We start from the raw sequence: 20,214 nt of genomic DNA, 5'->3' as shown, positions 1-20,214 counted from the left end.
ACTACAACAGACTACAACTACACAGATTGCATAAAAGTATTTAAATAACTCATTCTTATTGCAGATGGACCATAAGTGGTAATGAAAAAACGAATACCACAGAACACAGAAACTCTGCCAAGTTCTTTAGCCGAAGACCAAAGAAATATCTTACCCAGACGTTTTCCGCATACTGCAACTGAAAACGACCCTGCCTAAATAGTCAGCCCAGTAATTCAACAACTTACCCGCTACATTCCACCACTCTCTTCTATGCCCATAAAGCCCTTCTCCGCATGTACGAAACTCCTTCAAAAGGGTAGGTTAAAGAGCTAGTCAGCTGTTTACATGACTGGAAGAACTCTTCCTGCTGTCTGATTTCTGAGAAACTCCCCAGGAGCTGTGGCCAAAGAGGCTGGGACAGGCTGGAGTCTGTGGTCAGTCTGGGAGTCACCAACTGAGACAGGGAAAGCAGAGACCACTGGGCCTCTCCTGTCATTGGACCTGAAACTTGCCTGCTAGAGAAAATAGCAGGACCTCCCTTTCCCATCTGACTTTCCCCTTCCTGCTTGGCTGGCAGAACCTGCGTGTCCATGGGAAGTAGTAAGAAGAGGAGAGAGAGGGTGTGCAATAGGCAACCCAAAAGCTCTCTCTTCCCCTCTTTCTAGGCCTACCCCGTAAGGCTGAACTTGGCTGGACCCCCCCCCCCCCCCCCATGACACGAAGAGCTATTAATATAGGCTCTTTACAAAAGAGGAGAGAGAGTTGCCGGGAGAGATCCCAGTTGTATTTACATTCCTTCAGTGTTAACATTCCTGTCACACTCAGAACTCTGTAGAAGTCACACACAGAACTCTGTAAACTGAAAAACAAGGCTGTTGCTGTTTACATAGATTTACGTTTGGGCAGCTGCCCTGGGGATTGGTGCATGTGTGTGTGTGAGTGTGTGTGTGCGTGCACTCTTACATAAAAGGCTTCATATAGAACCAAAAAGGGGTTCAATTGGTTTCTTGATATGGAACCCCTCAACAAGGATCCTTAATCAGAACCACAATTGTTATTTCTCAGTTGACCAAAATGTGTTCCATATACAGTGGCTCTCAAGACTCCCCCTTGGACTTTCCCCAAAAAAATAAAAATACATTTGAACAGGTGTTTGTCACTGATCAAATGACATGTGAAAGGTTGTGTCGTTAAACCACTACACCATGGAGCTGTACATTTGCCAGGTGTCAGTATAGCCTCTTCTGTCTATCCTGAACAAATCCTCTTTTTTCACTGGCCGTTTTAACAGTTAATTGGCCAATCGTGAATGACATTGATACAGTAAAACATTTCTTACTAAGTTTACCTCCACCACATCCATGTATGGCAAAACAACTTACTTATTTATTTATTTCGTGAATGACACAATAACTATCAATAAAGGCGACAATATCAAAAAAATGTCATCTAGTGAAAAGACGAGAGAATCGTGGAATCTACCAGAAATTATTAGTAAATGTTGTTGCACTCAATAGGTTTGAACTTAGGTCTTTCACATGAGAGGCACTGTCTTTAACGACTACGCCACAGCATTACACGTTTCAGCAGTCGCTAGATTGTGTTAAACTGACTAACATTTCTTATTAAGTTTACCTCCACCATAGTGTCTATAAACTGTATTGCTTTTGCCACTGGACGTTTTAACAGCTTATTAGCCAGTAATAGGCTTACTAGTATCTACTATCTTCCTAGGAATAATCATAAGAATTGAGCAATTGCTAGCAAGACTGAAGATAAACTTTTCCATGACAAAAACAGTCGCAATACAACCGTATACAGCTTCAGTTAAGGCTTACTATAACATAACTAATGTATGTTGTAGGATGCGTACTTTGAAAATCCATCAGAAACAGTCGCAATATAACCGTAAACTGTTTTATTTCAGGCTTACTATAATGCAGATACTGACGGTTTTAGCCAGCAAAGTTTTTGTCTATATGGAATAATTCATAACACATACTTTGCTTCGCCTGCGAGGAGATACGAACTTGGGACCTATACTTCACAAGTCCGCTTATCTAACCATCACCCTATTTAACAACCGGTAGTTAGCCAGTCAGTCACTCATGCACTCACTCAGCAAGAGACATTTGCTCTTCTTGGCCGGCTCCGCTAAAAAGTTCTTAAGGTCAGAAATAAAAAAAATGTACACCTTTTTCTAAATAATTATAAAATGTATTAATGAAAATAATTGACTGCATAAGTATTCCTTCCATAGTTAAAATGTGGTAGAGGAACCTTAGACAGCAATTACAGACAATGAGTCTATTTGGATAACTCTTTACCAGGTTTCCACAACTAGACAATGCAAATTATGCCCATTCTTCTTTGCAAAATTGTCAACTATTTTTACAAATGTAAACTGGGTCGAAGTCCGGGTTTTCGAATGGGCCACTCCAGGATATTGATCTTTTAGTATTTATGCCAATTCAATGTATTTTCTACCAAGTTCCTACCAGCTTTTCTAAATTACGTTTGCTTTTCTTTTGAAACAAGATTATACAAAATGTGGCGTGTCATATATATTCCAACAAATATCTCTCAAACTTTTTAACAGCTTAAGCAAAATATATAAAATAATTCTAAAAGATAAAATTATGTGGAGTCTGTGGACCTGTTTGTCAAGACTAGGCAGTAAATCAGACTGGGGGGAATAACATCAGAAATGATAACTTAATTTACAAAGCAATTTTATTATTGCCTGGTCTTGCTTGATGCAGGCAGAGTAGTGTGAAAACAACCCCTGGAAAGATTTTAAACATTTGGAGATTTATATATTTAACATTTGGATATGTAATCTTCCCCTCAAAACTATTGACAGATAAAGGTAAATTAATTTATGAAATTACACTGAAATATTTTACTAAGCAAATCATGTATTCATCAAAGATCTACTGAAATACACCCCTATCTTCAATAATAAATACACTCCTAGCTTCAATAGTTGGTGTTACCCCTTTGGGTGAAATAATATCATGTAGCCTTTTCTTGTAGCTGTCTATCAGTCTGTTACATCGACTGGCTGGAATCTTTGCCCACGCATCAGTACTGCTTCAACTGTGTCATGTTTGAGGGCATTCTTGCATGCACAGCCTGCTTCAAGTCCCCCTCAGCATTTCAATAGGACTGAGATCTGGGCTTTGGCTCTGCCATTCACTCCATTTCATCTTTTTGAGCTATTCTGTTGTAGTGGCTTGTGTCTTTTGGACCACAGTCCTGTTGCAAAATCAATTTATGGTTGACTCAAAGACGGCAAGTTGGCCAGGCCCTTATGAAGTAAAGAAGCTACAAACCATAATACCAGTGCCTCCATGCTTTACGATTGTTATGGAGTCAAAGGCAGCGTTTCCCATTCCTCATCCTTTATTGATGCCAAACAACTCCAACTTTGACACATCTGTCTACAGCAAATTGTTCCATTAGTTTTGATCTTTACCCCAGTGTTTTCTGGCAAATGTCAGTTGTGTCTTCATATTCTTTTTTGAGAACAGTGTCTTCTTCCTTCTTGTTCTTCCATGAATGCCAAGTTCGTGCAGTCTCTTTTTGACAGTTGACTCATACACTTTGATGTTGATTGTGGCAAAACAGGCCTGTAAATCGCTTGATATTACCCTGTGGTTCTTAAAAACTTCTATGTGTATATTTTTGGTGGGCCAAACTGACCTATGTAGATTGCCAGTGGTCTGAAATTTTCTGCATTTGAAGATGATCTGTCTGACAGGTGACTAATGTACTTTGAACTGCTTGGAAATGGCTTTGTAACCCCTCCCAGACTCACAGGCATCAATAATCTTTCCTCTAAGGACCATGGTAGGTATTTTGATCTTGGCATGATGTCACACACCCATATGATTAAGGTCAAGCCAGACCAGGTTTTTAATGTTCATGGAAGACTGGACCCTCTTAAGTTACTATATAATAATTTTCTCATCATTTGCACCTGCTTGGGTGCACCTCATCCTCATTTAGGCAATTTTATTGTGATGGCAAATGTAGGGGTCTACTACCTTTTTCCACATAAGGAAATTGCATTTCTGTTTCTATTTCAATTGCACAATTTTCTTTTTTTTATATTTATTTTTCTGTGATTTGTTGGGTGCCTTTAACAATGACTGTATTTCACATTCAGCTAAAATATCTGTGTCCACATAATGTAAATAGAAAGACAACTTTACAGTGGGTGAAATTAAATTTTTCAAATGAATGTAAGACCTGTTTTTGATAAACTGTTATAGCACCAACTGAGAATTATAATAATATTATGTGTTTTGGATATTGGTTTTAAATGGTGAGGTTCTGTTTATAAATATAAAAATTGAATAAAAGGCTCAAACAATTTGGAAACCCCTGCTACAGAGTAATTGGATGTCTGCTAGAATTATTTCTGACCAAGCAAAATTATGCAGCAGCATCATTAATATGGACACAAACATAACCTCAAAATAGTTCAAACCAATTAAAAAGAAGCTAGCTGATATAACTAGGTACGATCTCGTTAGCAGTGGTTTGCCCAAATCCAAAATGCATCTTTAAGATACAGTGGGGCAAAAAAGTATTTAGTCAGCCACCAATTGTGCAAGTTCTCCCACTTAAAAAGATGAGAGAGGCCTGTAATATTCATCATAGGTACACTTCAACTTAGAGAGACAAAATGAGAAAAAAATATCCAGAAAATCACATTTATTGGTAAATTATGGTGGAAAATAAGTATTCGGACAAAAACAAAAGTTCATCTCAATACTTTGTAATATACCCTTTGTTGGCAATGGTAGAGGTCAAACGTTTTCTGTAAGTCTTCACAAGGTTTTCACACACTGTTGCTGGTATTTAGGCCCATTCCTCCATGCAGATCTCCTCTAGAGCAGTGATGTTTTGGGGCTGTCGCTGGGCAACACAGACTTTCAACTCCCTCCAAAGATTTTCTATGGGGTTGAGATCTGGTAACTGGCTAGGCCACTCCAAAACCTTGAAATGCTTCTTATGAAGCCACTCCTTCGTTGCCCGGGCGGTGTGTTTGGCATCATTGTCATGCTGAAAGACCCAGCCACGTTTCATCTTCAATGCCCTTGCTGATGGAAGGAGGTTTTCACTCAAAATCTCACAATACATGGCCCCATTCATTCTTTCCTTTACACGGATCAGTCGTCCTGGTCCCTTTGCAGAAAAACAGCCCCAAAGCATGATGTTTCCACCCCCATTCTTCATAGTAGGTATGGTGTTCTTTGGATGCAACTAAGCATTCTTTCTCCTCCAAACACGACAAGTTGAGTTTTTACCAAAAAGTTCTATTTTGGATTCATCTGACCATATGACATTCTTCCAATCCTCTTCTGGACCATCCAAATGCTCTCTAGCAAACCTCAGACGGACCTGGACATGTAATGGCTTAAGCAGGGGGACACGTCTGGCACTGCAGGATTTGAATCCCTGGCGGCGTAGTGTGTTACTGAAGGTAGGCTTTGTTACTTTGGTCCCAGCTCTCTGCACGTCATTCACTAGGTCCCGCCGTTTGGTTCTGGGATTTTTGCTCACCGTTCTTGGAGTGTGACTGTTTGAGGTTGTGGACAGGTGTCTTTTATACTGATAACAAGTTCAAACAGGTGCCATTAATACAGGTAACGAGTGGAGGACAGAGGAGCCTCTTAAAGAAGAAGTTATAGGTCTGTGAGAGCCAGAAATCTTGCTTGTTTGTAGGTGACAAAATACTTTTTATGAATTACCAATGAATTAATAAAAAATCCTACAATGTGATTTTCTGGATTTTTTTTCTCATTTTGTCTCTCAGAGTTGAAGTGTACCTATGATGAAGATTACAGGCCTCTCTCATCTTTTTAAGTGGGAGAACTTGCACAATTGGTGGCTGACTAAATACTTTTTTGCCCCACTGTAACATGAATTTGAATGTGATTGGTTAATTCTGAACACAACCACATCCCCAGTTATAAGAGGGCACATTTATGCAATTAGGTTATTGTAAGGTTGCTATCTCTCATTGTTCCCCCTTGAAGATTTCAGTTTGTTTTTCAATTGATTTTTTCACATTATAGGTCACATTAAAAGTGGAAAAAGTTCTGAAATGATTGTAGACTTTTTATATTATCCACTGTATGAGGCACAGCTAAATTGTAGCAATGATTACATTTCTCTATTTAATTTAAGCTTATGTAAACAAGTCATGATGACTGAGAGACCGTTACCAACGTAACGTGGGTTGTAATTATTAGGGCTATACTGAACCAATCATTAGTTTAGTAGCACATGGGGGAAAAGGAGGTCTATGAGCCCTTGAAGTAACTGCATGTGATGCCACTACTATCAGCGTACTCACCATTGAGTAGAGCACTATCATCAAGGAGGTCCACATCCAACATGAGGTCATCATCCTCCAGGTTGTCCAGGTTAAGAATTTCCTGCATGGTGCGAAAAAGGACATGTTTCAATCACAGGTTTCATCTGGTTTGAACACAGTCACGAAAATATTTAAGCATGTAACCAAATCGTTTGTCAATTCACAACGATCCTCACAAGCAATTATCCAGAATGTCAGGAGGAGTAGGTTCTGAAATCACAAAAGACATAACTACAGCACTGCATGATAACTGCACTTACAATACTCAGTTTTGAATCAATCACATTCTCAGAGACAAACACGTTTTTTACACTCCTGAATGAGTATGATAATGTGAAGAGATTATATTATTACAACTATTGTAATTACAGGTAAAATAATATTCACCTGATTATTCTGCTTGTTGATGATTTCAAATGATACAAAATTGTGAGAGTACATTAACTGACCGGACCATTGTGTTCCAACAGCCATCTCATCAGGGGGTTAGTGATCAGTATAGTCCCAACGTATTATGGCTGGTATCACTTGACTGCTCTCTCTCTGGTTCCATTTAAGGGTTAGGCGCACCTGTTGATGTTCTCTTTGTAGCAGACTTTGGGAGAGAGTGACATTGTACACCACAAGGAACTCTCGCCGTCCTCGCTAGGACAAGGAATCAACTGCTATCCTGTTGATTTACTAATGTCTATTTGTGCCACAATTAGAAAGATTTTATGTTCTCGCCCCAACTTCCAGCAAAGTACAGTATTAAGTGAAACTAAATGTTTTGAACGGCTTTTGTCTTCCCTTTTCATTATATACCGCGGTCCAGGAGCCAGTGTTTATTGACTTTACTCCATATGGGTTTTGGCCAGCCTTTTTGACGAGAAAGGAGAAATCCCCAAAAATACCTTGCCTCCTTATAAAGCTTTAAAACTTTTTCTTTGCCTCTGGTTAAATCGATCAATGTAATAGGCTTTACATTGATCACTATACTTTAAAGCAACATTTTATGAATTATTACTTTAAAGTATTGATTTGTTCTCTTTGCCTTTATACTTTTTATATGATATTCAAAGAATTAACCGAAAAGCAAAGTTCTGCTTCAGCAGAAAATCTAAATGTAACTAACATAAGTCTTGTTTTCATGCTAAGTGAATGGTTTTCTAAATCAAACATGGAAACATGACAGAAAACAGAAATATATGATCCATACATTCATCTCTCAGTGTGCCCCTCTTTACTGTACATTGCTCCACACACATGCGTACTACCATGGGTTCACTCATTTCGTACTATTATTATGATTAAATTGCCTTTCTCCATCTTTTCCCTCTCATTCTTAGCCCTCTCCCACTACCGTTGCCTGTCGCTCTTCTACCCCTCTACACTCTTCTTTTCCTTTTCTCCTCATTTCATCTTTTGCTTTCTCTTATCCCCTCTCTCTCACTCTCTTCCTCCTCTTCTAGAGGTCTATCATGAGGAGCAGGGCTTAGTCATGGCACGTTGCTGCATTTCACACTGACAAGCTTCCGTTTCGATGCAGTGCAGGCCACATAATCTCCTCCAAGAAGAGGAGAAAAGGGCTGGTTGAATGGCCGGGAATCTGGGATCATATTGTACACAAATCCCACTCTAGCTGACTGCCCCAGCAGTCTGACGTAAGAATCACCCAACAGAGTGATCTGGGTATCAGCAGGACCACAGTACCAGCGCAGGTCTTTAGACACCTGCTGAGCAGATTACAAACATCGGGCCGCTCCTCCAGAGCAACAGAAGAATTCCTGGTGGGCCTTTCAAACTGTGTTCTATAACATTTTACCTGATATAAAAATGAATGCTTTTTTGCAAAAACTGCAGACAACCCAGGCCTTAAACAGTGATATTAGATACAGTATAATGTTAAGTTAACAAGGTAGTTAATATTAAAGGGAGTCCACCAAATGTTTGCTAGATAACGTTAGCGTCACAAGCTATTTTTGACTGAATTGGATAGCTAATTGCACTGCCATCTGTCAAAGAGTATTTAGATGGTATTTAGAAATGTGGTTTTCTACTAATTTCCTACTTTAGCAATGTGGTCGTATTTTCAAAGCCCCTACATTGTAATTTAGAAGAAACACTAATTAGCCTGTGTTTGAAGTAATTAGCCCCATTTTAACTTCAGGTCATCAATATGACCATAACATCTATAGAATGTTAGTGACAAATGCAATGACGCAGATGCAATCAATGAATAAAACCATCCACCTTTAAGTGTCTGATTATTCTTCTCTACCTCATTTCTCCTCTGTCCCTTACGTCTTCCTACAAAGCCTGCAGCATGGAACCCTGAATATCACAGCTGGTTTGCCTCTCAAACTAAGCAGAGATGGTGTTGGTTGGTCTCTCGATGGGAAACCATATGCTGCTGGAAGTGGTGTTAGCGGGCCAGCAGGGGGCACTCCTCCCTCTAGGGATCAAATCTCAATAACCCAGAGTAGCGAAGAGGACAAGCATCTGTGTAGGGTGCTATCTTTCATATGGGATGTTAAACAGGTGTCCTGACTCTCTATGGTCACGTAATCATCGATAATAAGAATAGGGGTGTTAAGACGGGCGTCACGGCCATATTCCCAACCTGGACACACTTCCATTACTGCCATCTCGTCATTTCTATTTGGCATATATCACTAGACAACCGAGACCTGGTGGTGAGTGTTCTGGCGCAAACTGACTAGCTCTCTCCCCTTACCGTGTGAAGCACTTTGGGCGCCTAAAAGCATGCTACATGTAAATCCAATTCATAATGGCCTTATTACTGACGCTGTCTCTGTTTTTGACTGTCCTCTATTGTTTCACAGCCAGACAGTGTTCTATGTCTTCGTAAGTATACGTTTAGAAAGCTATAATGCCTTCTCCGGGGCAGAACGTAGCACTGTACAATTGCTGTGATGAGTCTAGCGGCTAGACTCTAGCCGGTGTTGAGGTGCTTTCGCTGGTTTGTATGTGCATCTGGGACGGGGTAGTTGATTTGGGCCAAAGTCCTAGTTCTTACTCCGTCCCTAAATACCACAAATTTACACCAGTTGCATGATTATCTATCTCTCATACATATTACATGGTGATATATTTTATTATTTATAGTGCATTGTTCCAATATGTAATTCATTTAGGTTACATTATAGTTACTGTGTCCCACAGTCAGCTAACCTTAAATACCCCCTTCATCTCCCTACTGCCATGAAATACAGATCAATAAATCATTGTAAAAGCCCTGGCATATTTAAACACACAATAAAAACAGAAATAAACTAATCATATCGTTTCTTCAATATTATTTTGAATAATCTAAGGTTAGCTCTTTCATATTCTTTCGCAGAAGTTACCACCTCTTGAAAACATTTTGGATATGTTTTTGGATATAAATATATAGTAATATTCATGGCTTTGCCTTGCAGATTATTTTTTTCTATCCCAGGGTAAGGATTTTAGAGTGTGACAGATTCTCTTTCAATTGTTACCTGAGCATTGTTCCTTTCATATTTAGTTTGCTCCTAGGAATGCTAAGAGAAAATACACTTCATTCTGTTTTTAAATGCCTGTAAATAACATTCTAAAGTACAATAGAATCATTTTTTCTGTAGTGTTTATGGATGACACCCGAGGTGTGCAGAGCATTTAACAGTGAATCCAAGCACAGTAGATACAGACGTGATTGCTGCCAACATATTGTATTTTTGTGGGGGTAAAGTATAATACTGTTTAAATTGTGATTTATATTTAAAAAATGTAATATATTTTTCACAGAGAGATTCTTCTTAACTAACATCTCTAGAATTTTCTTCAGGTTCTGAGGTAGCAGAGCATCTTAAAAAAACATCAAATTACTATGGTGTCAATAATGCGGAACTCAGTGTTTGGTTTTCTTCAGACATAAGGGGACCCCATGCTGCTCATAACTGAAGCTCGGCAAGACTTCTGGAAAGCAGTTCTATGGACAGATGAGTCAGACAATGAGCTGTTAGCATGTCGTGGGCCTCGTTATGTCTAACAAAAACCAAAAACTAAATCACAAATCTCTCCCTCTACTATTTACATCCTCCTGTCATCTCCTTTTGTTGCTGCCCTTGGTGCCTGCCAGCATCATGGGAGTGAGTTGGTGAGTCATCCCTCGCTCTCTTTTCATAACCATCTTAACCTTAATGAAGTATCCTACAACCATGCCACTGTGAACCACTTTCCTTTCCACTCTGGTTTCCTTTCTCCTGTCTTTTCAGGCTTTACTTCATTATTTTTCCCCTCACCTCTCTCTTTTCATAACCATCTTAACCTTAATGAAGTATCCTACAACCATGCCACTGTGAACCACTTTCCTTTCCACTCTGGTTTCTTTTCTCCTGTCTTTTCTGGCTTTACTTCATTCTATTTCACCTCACCTCTCTGTTTTCATAACCCTCTGCCTTCATTTCTTTCTTTGGACAAGTGGACCTTGCAGTGGTTCAGGACCAGTACTGATGGTTATGTCTGTGTACAGCACACTCAGAAACATAAATTGCTTTACACTGCCAGAAAGCCCTGGTTTTCCTGGCTCATATCCTTTATTGCAATTGCAGCAACAATGCTAACAGCCACATTAAATAATGTATTAGCAATGGGAGTGACAGTCACAGTTTTGGGAGTGACCTGAAAAAAGAACGATTTCATCTGTACATAAGCATCACAGATGCACTTTGAATAGAGCATAAAAATCTAAAAGGTACAGATAAAACCATATCAGTTTAATCTGAAGTTCTTTGTTGAGTTTACAGTGGGGAGAACAAGTATTTGATACATTGCTGATTTTTTGTCTGTAATTTTTATCATAGGTACTCTTCAACTGTGAGAGATGGAATCTTAACTAAAATCCAACTTTTTAAATAATTAATTTGCATTTATCGCATTATTGCATGACATAAGTATTTGATCACCTACCAACCAGTAAGAATTCCGGCTCTCACAGACCTGTTAGTTTTACTTTAAGAAGCCCGCCTGTTCTCCACTCATTACCTGTATTAACGACACCTGTTTGAACTTGTTACCCGTATAAAAGACACCTTTCCACACACTCAATCAAACAGATTCCAACCTCTCCACAATGGCCAAGACCAGAGAGCTGTGTAAGGACATCAGGGATAAAATTGTAGACCTGCACAAGGCTGGGATGGACTACAGGACAATAGGCAAGCAGCTTGGTGAGAAGGCAACAACTGTTGGTGCAATTATTAGAAAATGGAAGAAGTTCAAGATTACGCTCAATCTCCCTCGGTCTGGGGCTCCATGCAAGAACTCACCTCGTGGGGCATCAATGATCATGAGGAAGGTGAGGGATCAGCCCAGATCTACACGGCAGGTCCTGGTCAATGACCTGAAGAGAGCTGGGACCACAGTCTCAAAGAAAACCATTAGTAAAACACTACGCCGTCATGGATTAAAATCCTGCAGCGCTCGCAAGGTTCCCCTGCTCAAGCCAGCGCATGTCCAGGCCCGTCTGAAGTATGCCAATGACCATCTGGAAGATCCAGAAGAGGAATGGGAGAAGGTCATGTGGTCTGATGAGACAAACATTTTGCTTTTTGGTCTAAACTCCACTCGCCATGTTCGGAGGAAGAACCGTGAAGCATGGAGGTGGAAACGTCATTCTTTGGGGATGCTTTTCTGCAAAGGGGACAGAACTATTGCACCGTATTGAGGGGAGGATGGATGGGGCCATGAATCGCCAGATCTTGCCCACCAACCTCCTTCCCTCAGAAAGTCTTCCAGCATGACAACGACCCGAAACACACAGCCAGGGCAACTAAGGAGTGGCTCCGTAAGAAGCATCTCAAGGTCCTGGAGTCTAACCAGTCTCCAGACCTGTACCCAATAGTAAATCTTTGGAGGGAGCTGAAAGTCCGTATTGCCCAGTGACAGCCCCGAAACCTGAAGGATCTGGAGGTCTGTATGGAGGACTGGGCCAAATTCCCTGCTGCAGTGTATGAAAACCTGGTCAAGAACTACAGGAAACGTATGATCTCTGTAATTGCAAACAAAGTTTCTCTACGAAATATTAAGTTCTGCTTTTCTGATGTATCAAATACTTATGTCATGCAATAAAATGCAAATCAATTACTTAATCATACAATGTCATTTTCTGGATTTTAGTTTTAGATTCCGCCACTCACAGTTGAAGAGTTGTACTCACAGTTCTACATGCTTTGTAAGTGGGAAAACCAGCAAAATCGGCAGTGTATCAAATACTTGTTCTCCCCACTGTATATCCCTTACCAAGAAACAATACACAATCATTTAAGTTTGTGACTTTTACAATTAGAAAAAATAAATGTTAACCTACCTTTTAGGGCTGGATATACAACCCCGTTTCCAAAAAAGTTGGGACTCTGTGTAGAATGTCAAGAAAAACAGAATGCAATGTGCAAATCATTTAAACACAATATTCAATAGAAAATAGTACAAAGACAACATATCAAACTAAAACTGAGAAACGTTACGGTTTCTTGAATAATATATGCCCACTTTGAATTTAAAACACCTTTTAAAAAAGCTGGGACAGGGGCAACAAAAACTGGAAACCAGTTGTTTTAAAAATATATATTACACAACTTCTCCAGTCTTTTGATGCCTGTCCCAACATTTTCGAAATATGTTGCTGGCATCAAAGTATTTTTCCAAAATTTTAAACATTTGATATGTCGTCATTATACTATTTTTGATAAAATATAGGGATAAATGACTTGCATACTATAGGATTCTGTTTTTATTTGCATTTTTTGCAGCGTCCCAAGTATTTGAAAAATGGGGTTGTATGTTTATATGTCCATAATATAAATGTAGAATCACTACAATACCTCAGTTAGTCATGAAATTCCATGTCTGAATGTGAGTCATTTTGATGAAATAAGGCAAAATTGGCACATACATTATATACATTTTCAGTGACCCTTTGCTCAACTCAGCCACTTTTACACACCAGTGCCAAAAAAAGGCAAACTGCCTCTTTTTTACCATCAACATTCTCATGTTCACAAAGGGTTGCAATCAGTTATATTTTAAATGGGAACTTCAGACATGTCTAAAGACTGTTGATTGATGTCTGTGCAGTGTAGATCAGTCTCTGTCATTAGTAATGGTTACATGTTGTACTTTCATTAAGTCTACATATCACATTCACACACATACTTATATAGTACCTTAGGAAAAAATGAAACCCCTTCACTTTCTCCACATTTGTTGTGTTATAGACTTAATTTATTTTGGACAATCCACACACAATACCCTATAATCACAAGGTGAAACAATTTATTTGAAATAGGTGCCAATTTTTTGACAATCTAAAATATATTTTATTTGCATAAATATTCAGGACCTTTATCATGACACTCCATATTGAGCTCAGATACATCCTGTTTCCTCAAATCAACCTTGTGATGTCTCTAGAACTGGACTAGAGTCCACCTGTGAAAAATGCTATTGATTGGACATGATTTAGAAACGCACACATAATTCTATATAAGGTCCCATACTTCACAGTGCATGTCAGATCAAAAAACCAAGCCATTCAGGGAACTCTCCATAGACCTCAGACAGAATTGTGCTGGGGAATTGATCTGGGGAAGGTTCTAAAACAAATCTCTAAAGCATTAAAAGTTCACACGAGTGGACTCCATCATTATGAACTAAAAGAAGTTTGGAACTACCAACCCTCTTCCTAGTGCTAGAAGTCCAGCCAAATTAAGTAACCGGGCAAGAGGTTCCTTGGCCATGGGGGTGACCAAAAACCCAAAGGTCACTCTAACAGAGCTTCAGAGTTACTCTTTAGAGATGGGAGAACCTGCCAGAAGGATAATTATCTCTGAAGGACTCAATCTATTAGGACTTTATCTATTAGGACTTTATTGTAAAATATATAGACTAATGCCACCCTTGAGTAAAAGGCAGGGTGAAGCATGGTGGTGGGAGCATCACGCTATGGAAATGCATCTCAGGGACTGGAGGACTGGTCAGAATTGAGGAAAGGATGAACATATCAAATCCACCCCATTCATCAGACAGGGCTTGACAGGATCTAAGGAAGAATGGGAGAAACTACCCAAATCCAGGTGAGCAAAGCTGGTTGAGGCATTCTCTAGAAGACCCAAAGCAGTGATGTGCTTTTACAAAGAACTGAATGAAGGGTCTGAATCCTTATGTACATGAGGTATTTCATGTTTTTTATATATATACAATGACACACATTCCTAAACAGATATTTTCACTTTGTCAAAATTAGGTGTAGATTTATCGGGGTTTTTTTTCCAGTTGTAAATTACACTCACCTAAAGGATTATTAGGAACACCATACTAATACAGTGTTTGACCCCTTTCGCCTTCAGAACTGCCTTAATTCTACGTGGCATTGATTCAACAAGGTGCTGAAAGCATTCTTTAGAAATGTTGGCCCATATTGATAGGATAGCATCTTGCAGTTGATGGAGATTTGTGGGATGCACATCCAGGGCACAAAGCTCCCGTTCCACCACACCCCAAAGATGCTCTATTGGGTTGAGATCTGGTGACTGTGGGGGCCATTTCAGTACAGTGAACTCATTGTCATGTTCAAGAAACCAATTTGAAATGATTCCAGCTTTGTGACATGGTGCATTATCCTGCTGGAAGTAGCCATCAGAGGATGGGTACATGGTGGTCATAAAGGGATGGACATGGTCAGAAACAATGCTCAGGTAGGCCGTGGCATTTAAACGATGCCCAATTGGCACTAAGGGGCCTAAAGTTTGCCAAGAAAACATCCCCCACACCATTACACCACCACCACCATCCTGCACAGTGGTAATAAGGCATGATGGATCCATTTTCTCATTCTGTTTACGCCAAATTCTGACTCTACCATCTGAATGTCTCAACAGAAATCGAGACTCATCAGACCAGGCAACAATCTTCCAGTCTTCAACTGTCCAATTTTGGTGAGCTTGTGCAAATTGTAGCCTCTTTTTCCTATTTGTAGTGGAGATGAGTGGTACCTGGTGGGGTCTTCTGCTGTTGTAGCCCATCCGCCTCAAGGTTGTGCGTGTTGTGGCTTCACAAATGCTTTGCTGCATACCTCGGTTGTAACAAGTGGTTATTTCAGTCAAAGTTGCTCTTCTATCAGCTTTAATCAGTCGGCCCATTCTCCTCTGACCTCTAGCATCAACAAGGCATTTTCGCCCACAGGACTGCCGCATACTAGATGTTTTTCCCTTTTCACACCATTCTTTGTAAACCCTAGAAATGGTTCTGCGTGAAAATCACAGTAACTGAGCAGATTGTGAAATACTCAGACCGGTCCGTCTGGCACCAACAACTGTGCCACGCTCAAAATTGCTTAAATCACCTTTCTTTCCCATTCTGACATTCAGTTTGGAGTTCAGGAGATTGTCTTGAACAGGACCACACCCCTAAATGCATTGAAGCAACTGCCATGTGATTGGTTGATTAGATAATTGCATTAATGAGAAACTGAACAGGTGTTCCTAATAATCCTTTATGTGAGTGTAAGTCGACAACACACAAAAACATGGAGACACTGAATACGTCTGAATACTTTCTGAGGGCATTATAATAAGATCTCTAAAACATTAACATCAACATAAACTATCAAATTAGTGGATGCCCTTCACATTTAATGAGGGTTTTAGCATTAAATCTCCTCTATATATGAAAAAATTAAGAGACCACTGCACCTTTTTCTTTCCTTTCCAAAAAAGTTGAAAAGGAAGGTTTTGAGTGAGGAACCGAAGGGTTAAAATGAAGAGACCACTGCAAATTGAACGCTTCTGTTCCTCACTCAAAACTTTCCTTTTCAACTTTTTTGGAAAGGAAAGAAAAAGGTGCAGTGGTCTCTTCATTGTTTCCGGAGCTGAATATGTATTATACACTCTCTTTACCAACTGAATATGTATTTGTTGTTGATCTAGTGGTGTCAAACTGTTGAACAACTGTTTTCATTAAAACTGCCTGTTCACCACTGTATGGTTTAAAGCCATCCAAAACTGACCAAGCAACAGCGTAGTCTAGATACACATACCAGATATGTCAGGCAAACATCCTAGAGAGTGTGATATGGCCATAGTCCCTCCCTACAGGATTCGGGAGGAGAGAAGATATTTGCATACTGTGCCAACGCTTCGCCCTTATGTGTGCCTCTACTGTCACTGGCATAAAGGACCTTGTTGACAGTAGGGGAGAACTGATCAACTGTACAAATCTCATTCCCTGCAGCTGCAGGAGTGTGACAGGGATTAGCCACATGAACCATATAATCAGACCAAGCAGATCCACAGCGAGTCGGCCTTGATATTTATATAATTCCACCAACCTGCTAAAACAACACTCATCAAGATCTGTTGTCTGTATTCCTAATTGTTCTCCTAATCACCTAGATTATCACTTCTCACAAAGGTGCCTGTTAAGTAGGCCAGAAGTTACATTAAAGCTGAATGTTCTTGCTCAGTCTCGCAAGATACAGGCCTAACGATTGACAAGGTAACATTAAACAGCCCAGGGAGGCTTCCCAAAGACGCCAGATTGCTATGCATCATTTAACCAAGTCAATGTCGCGCCGGTGGTGTCTAAGATATCACAAGGGAAAGCATGACTCTTATCCATGAGCATGTCTGTCAAATGTCATTACTCTGTGTAAAAGGGACCGGATGCCGTATATTAACATTTCTTTATTTTCTTTATTCATTCAACCATTAATCGTCAAGGTACAGTGGGGAGAACAAGTATTTGATACACTGCGGATTTTGCAGGTTTTCCTACTTACAAAGCATGTAGAGGTCTGTAATTTTTATCATAGGTACACTTCAACTGTGAGAGACAAAAATCCAGAAAATCACATTGTAGGATTTTTAAATAATTCATTTGCATTTTATTGCATGACATAAGTATTTGATCACCTACCAACCAGTAAGAATTCCGTCTCTCACAGATCTGTTAGTTTTTCTTTAAGAAGCCCGTCTGTTTTCCACTCATTACCTGTATTAACTGCACCTGTTTGAACTCGTTACCTGTACAAAAGACACCTGTCCACACACTCAATCAAACAGACTCCAACCTCTCCACAATGGCTAAGACCAGAGAGCTGTGTAAGGACATCAGGGATAAAATTGTAGACCTGCACAAGGCTGGGATGGCCTACAGGACAAAAGGCATGCAGCTTGGTGAGAAGACAAGCAGCTTGGTGAGAACAACTGTTGGCGCAATTAGAAAATGCAAGAAGTTCAAGATGATGGTCAATCTCCCTCGGTCTGGGGCTCCATGCAAGATCTCACCTCGTGGGGAATCAATGATCATGAGAAAGCTGAGGGATCAGCCCAGAATTACACAGCAGGACCTGGTCAATGACCTGAAGAGAGCTGTGACCGCAGTCTCAAAGAAAACCATTAGTAACACACTACGCCATCATGGATTAAACTCCTGCAGCGCACGCAAGATCCCCCTGCTCAAGCCAGCGCATGTCCAGGCCCATCTGAAGTTTGCCAATGACCATCTGGATGAACCAGAGGAGGAATGGGAGAAGGTCATGTGGTCTGATGAGACAAATATAGAGCTTTTTGATCTAAACTCCACTCGCTGTGTTTGGAGGAAGAAGAAGGATGAGTACAACCCCAAGAACACCATCCCAACCGTGAAGCATGGAGGTGGAAACATCATTATTTGGGGATGCTTTTCTGCAAAGGGGACAGGACGACTGCACCGTATTGAAGGGAGGATGGATGGGGCCATGTATCGCGAGATCTTGGCCAACAACGTCCTTCCCTCAGTAAGAGCATTGAAGATGGGTTGTGGCCAAATATTAAGTTCTGCTTTTCTGATGTATCAGATACTTATGTCATGCAATAAAATGCAAATTAATTACTTAAAAATCATACAATGTGATTTTCTGGATATTTGTTTTAGATTCCGTCACTCACAGTTGAAGAGTACCTATGATAACAATGACAGACTTCTACATGCTTTGTAAGTGGGAAAACAGTGTATAGGGAGATAATTATTCAGGTAAGTGTTTTTTCCCCAATTATTTCTACTGATTGCACTGAACAGAAATATGTGATGACCAAAGGAAGAACAGGTTTTAGGAGTGACCAGAGTGAGACATCTAAAGGGGCATAGTTTACTATTGTGTAAAGGTCAAATTGGTGAGCGTTGAAGGACGCATTGGTGACAAAGCGGATGGCAGAGTGATAAGTTAAATACAATTTATTTAACAGTGTTTTAGCAGCCAGCCTATACACTACAACATCGTAGTCGAGGACAGGCAGGATGGCCAGGGGGGTGTAGGGGACTGGCAGGGTATACTTGGCAGTGTGGTTAAAACCTTTTGCACTTAAGTATACCTTACGGCTGGGGTGATAGGCTCTGCATACTCCGTTTCTACAGACCCCGTGCAGCTATCTACTCCTCACTGAAGAGCTGTTTCCCCATGAGCAGCTGCGCTGTTAGCTGGAATGGAGACCCAGTCTGGGGAAGGGGGACCAAGAGCCCACACAGATGAAAGAGGAAAGGAAGCTGTGAGCTGGAATGGAACCCCAGCCTGGGGAGAGAGGACCAAGAGCCCACACAGATTAAAGAAGAAATGTAGGCCACAGGACCAGAGAAAAAGCAGCTTCAAGGGCTCTTAGCAGGGCCTAGCTTGCAATATATTGTTGAGTGAAAAAATATATATTTTGGAATGTTTCCTAGCTAGTTGCCTACTTGTAGCATCAGTGGCTGGCTAGCTAGCTTGTTCATGTGCATCAACTTATATCAACAAGCATTCATTGGACATGTGTAGTCAAAACATTTCATATAAACTGACATTTAGCTAAATAGCCTGTTGTCTCACTAGCTGTTTGATTGGTTAATGACATTCATTGTCAATCCCAGAGGTGTCACCACAGGTCCCAGAGTGGTGTGGCAGGAATACAGAGTTTACCTAAGAAGGTCACATCTTGTTTTTTACTACTGGAAAAGCTGGACTCCAGAGATGGGTCCAGAGATCTTGGCAAATAGTCTTCTATGTAGCTCGGATTGATGCAGTTTATGATACCAGGGACTGAGAGAAACAAAGCTAAAGTCATTAATACATGTTAACCTTGGTTTTCTTGGGCACTGGGTTGTGTTCACCTTAAAGAAAGTGGAGATAACAGCCTGTGAACGGAAAAGGTTGAATATGTCCATGCCAACTGAATTCTGCCGGCTGGTTGGCACACACTTAAGACAAAGCCAAGGATGCCAGTTTATGCCAGTTTCACTGCTGAGTGATTGTTCGCTTTTTTTTCGAGTTAATATTAGTATTAACATTAGTCTTGAGCCCTGTTCATGTCAATCAAAATCAGATTTCATATTTTAGGAGAAAATAGCAAAGGTCACTTATACAAGAATAAAATGGGAATGACCGCAAATATAGAAATAGCGTCACGGTTTGTAAATCCATCTAACTCTTTGCTGGACTGCCATACCATACTAACTATCAGTACAGATAATGTGATACTATTACCGTCCTCTTGCCTGAGAAAAGTACCACCTCTGTGTTATGAATAATTGATTGAGGAGTTCCCTCATTAGTTTTGCTTGTGCACACCATACGTTATGGACACAGTGATTGAGATTAAATTCTGAAGCAGCCTGTCTACTACTCAACAGTAGGCTTTTGGAAATATTCCTGGAAAAACTGTGCACCATGGAAACCAGTGGGTATTCCAGAAAGCAGGATTAGTAACTTAGTGAGCTCTGTCAAACCAGAACTTGAGCAAACCGAGTCAACTTTTGGCTTCAGAAAGACAGCATGAAGTGTCGCCTAATCAGAAACCATAGCAACAAAT

At 40.2% G+C, this 20,214-nt stretch overlaps 1 protein-coding gene across 4 annotated transcripts in view; it reads right to left on the bottom strand.

Moving 5' to 3' along the window:
- Positions 1 to 20,214, bottom strand: part of ccser2a (coiled-coil serine-rich protein 2a) — a 65,672-nt gene that overhangs the window by 29,438 nt on the left and 16,020 nt on the right. For all 4 annotated transcript variants that reach the window (XM_020047604.3, XM_010869915.5, XM_020047606.3 and 1 more), the window contains exon 5: positions 6,353 to 6,434. In XM_020047604.3, the coding sequence (XP_019903163.1) occupies positions 6,353 to 6,434 (82 nt within the window). The remainder of the gene's footprint in view (positions 1 to 6,352; positions 6,435 to 20,214) is intronic.

Source organism: Esox lucius, chromosome 6 (genome assembly GCF_011004845.1).
Source record: "Esox lucius isolate fEsoLuc1 chromosome 6, fEsoLuc1.pri, whole genome shotgun sequence".
NCBI lineage: Eukaryota > Metazoa > Chordata > Actinopteri > Esociformes > Esocidae > Esox > Esox lucius.
This window is presented reverse-complemented; position numbering and strand designations above follow the sequence as displayed.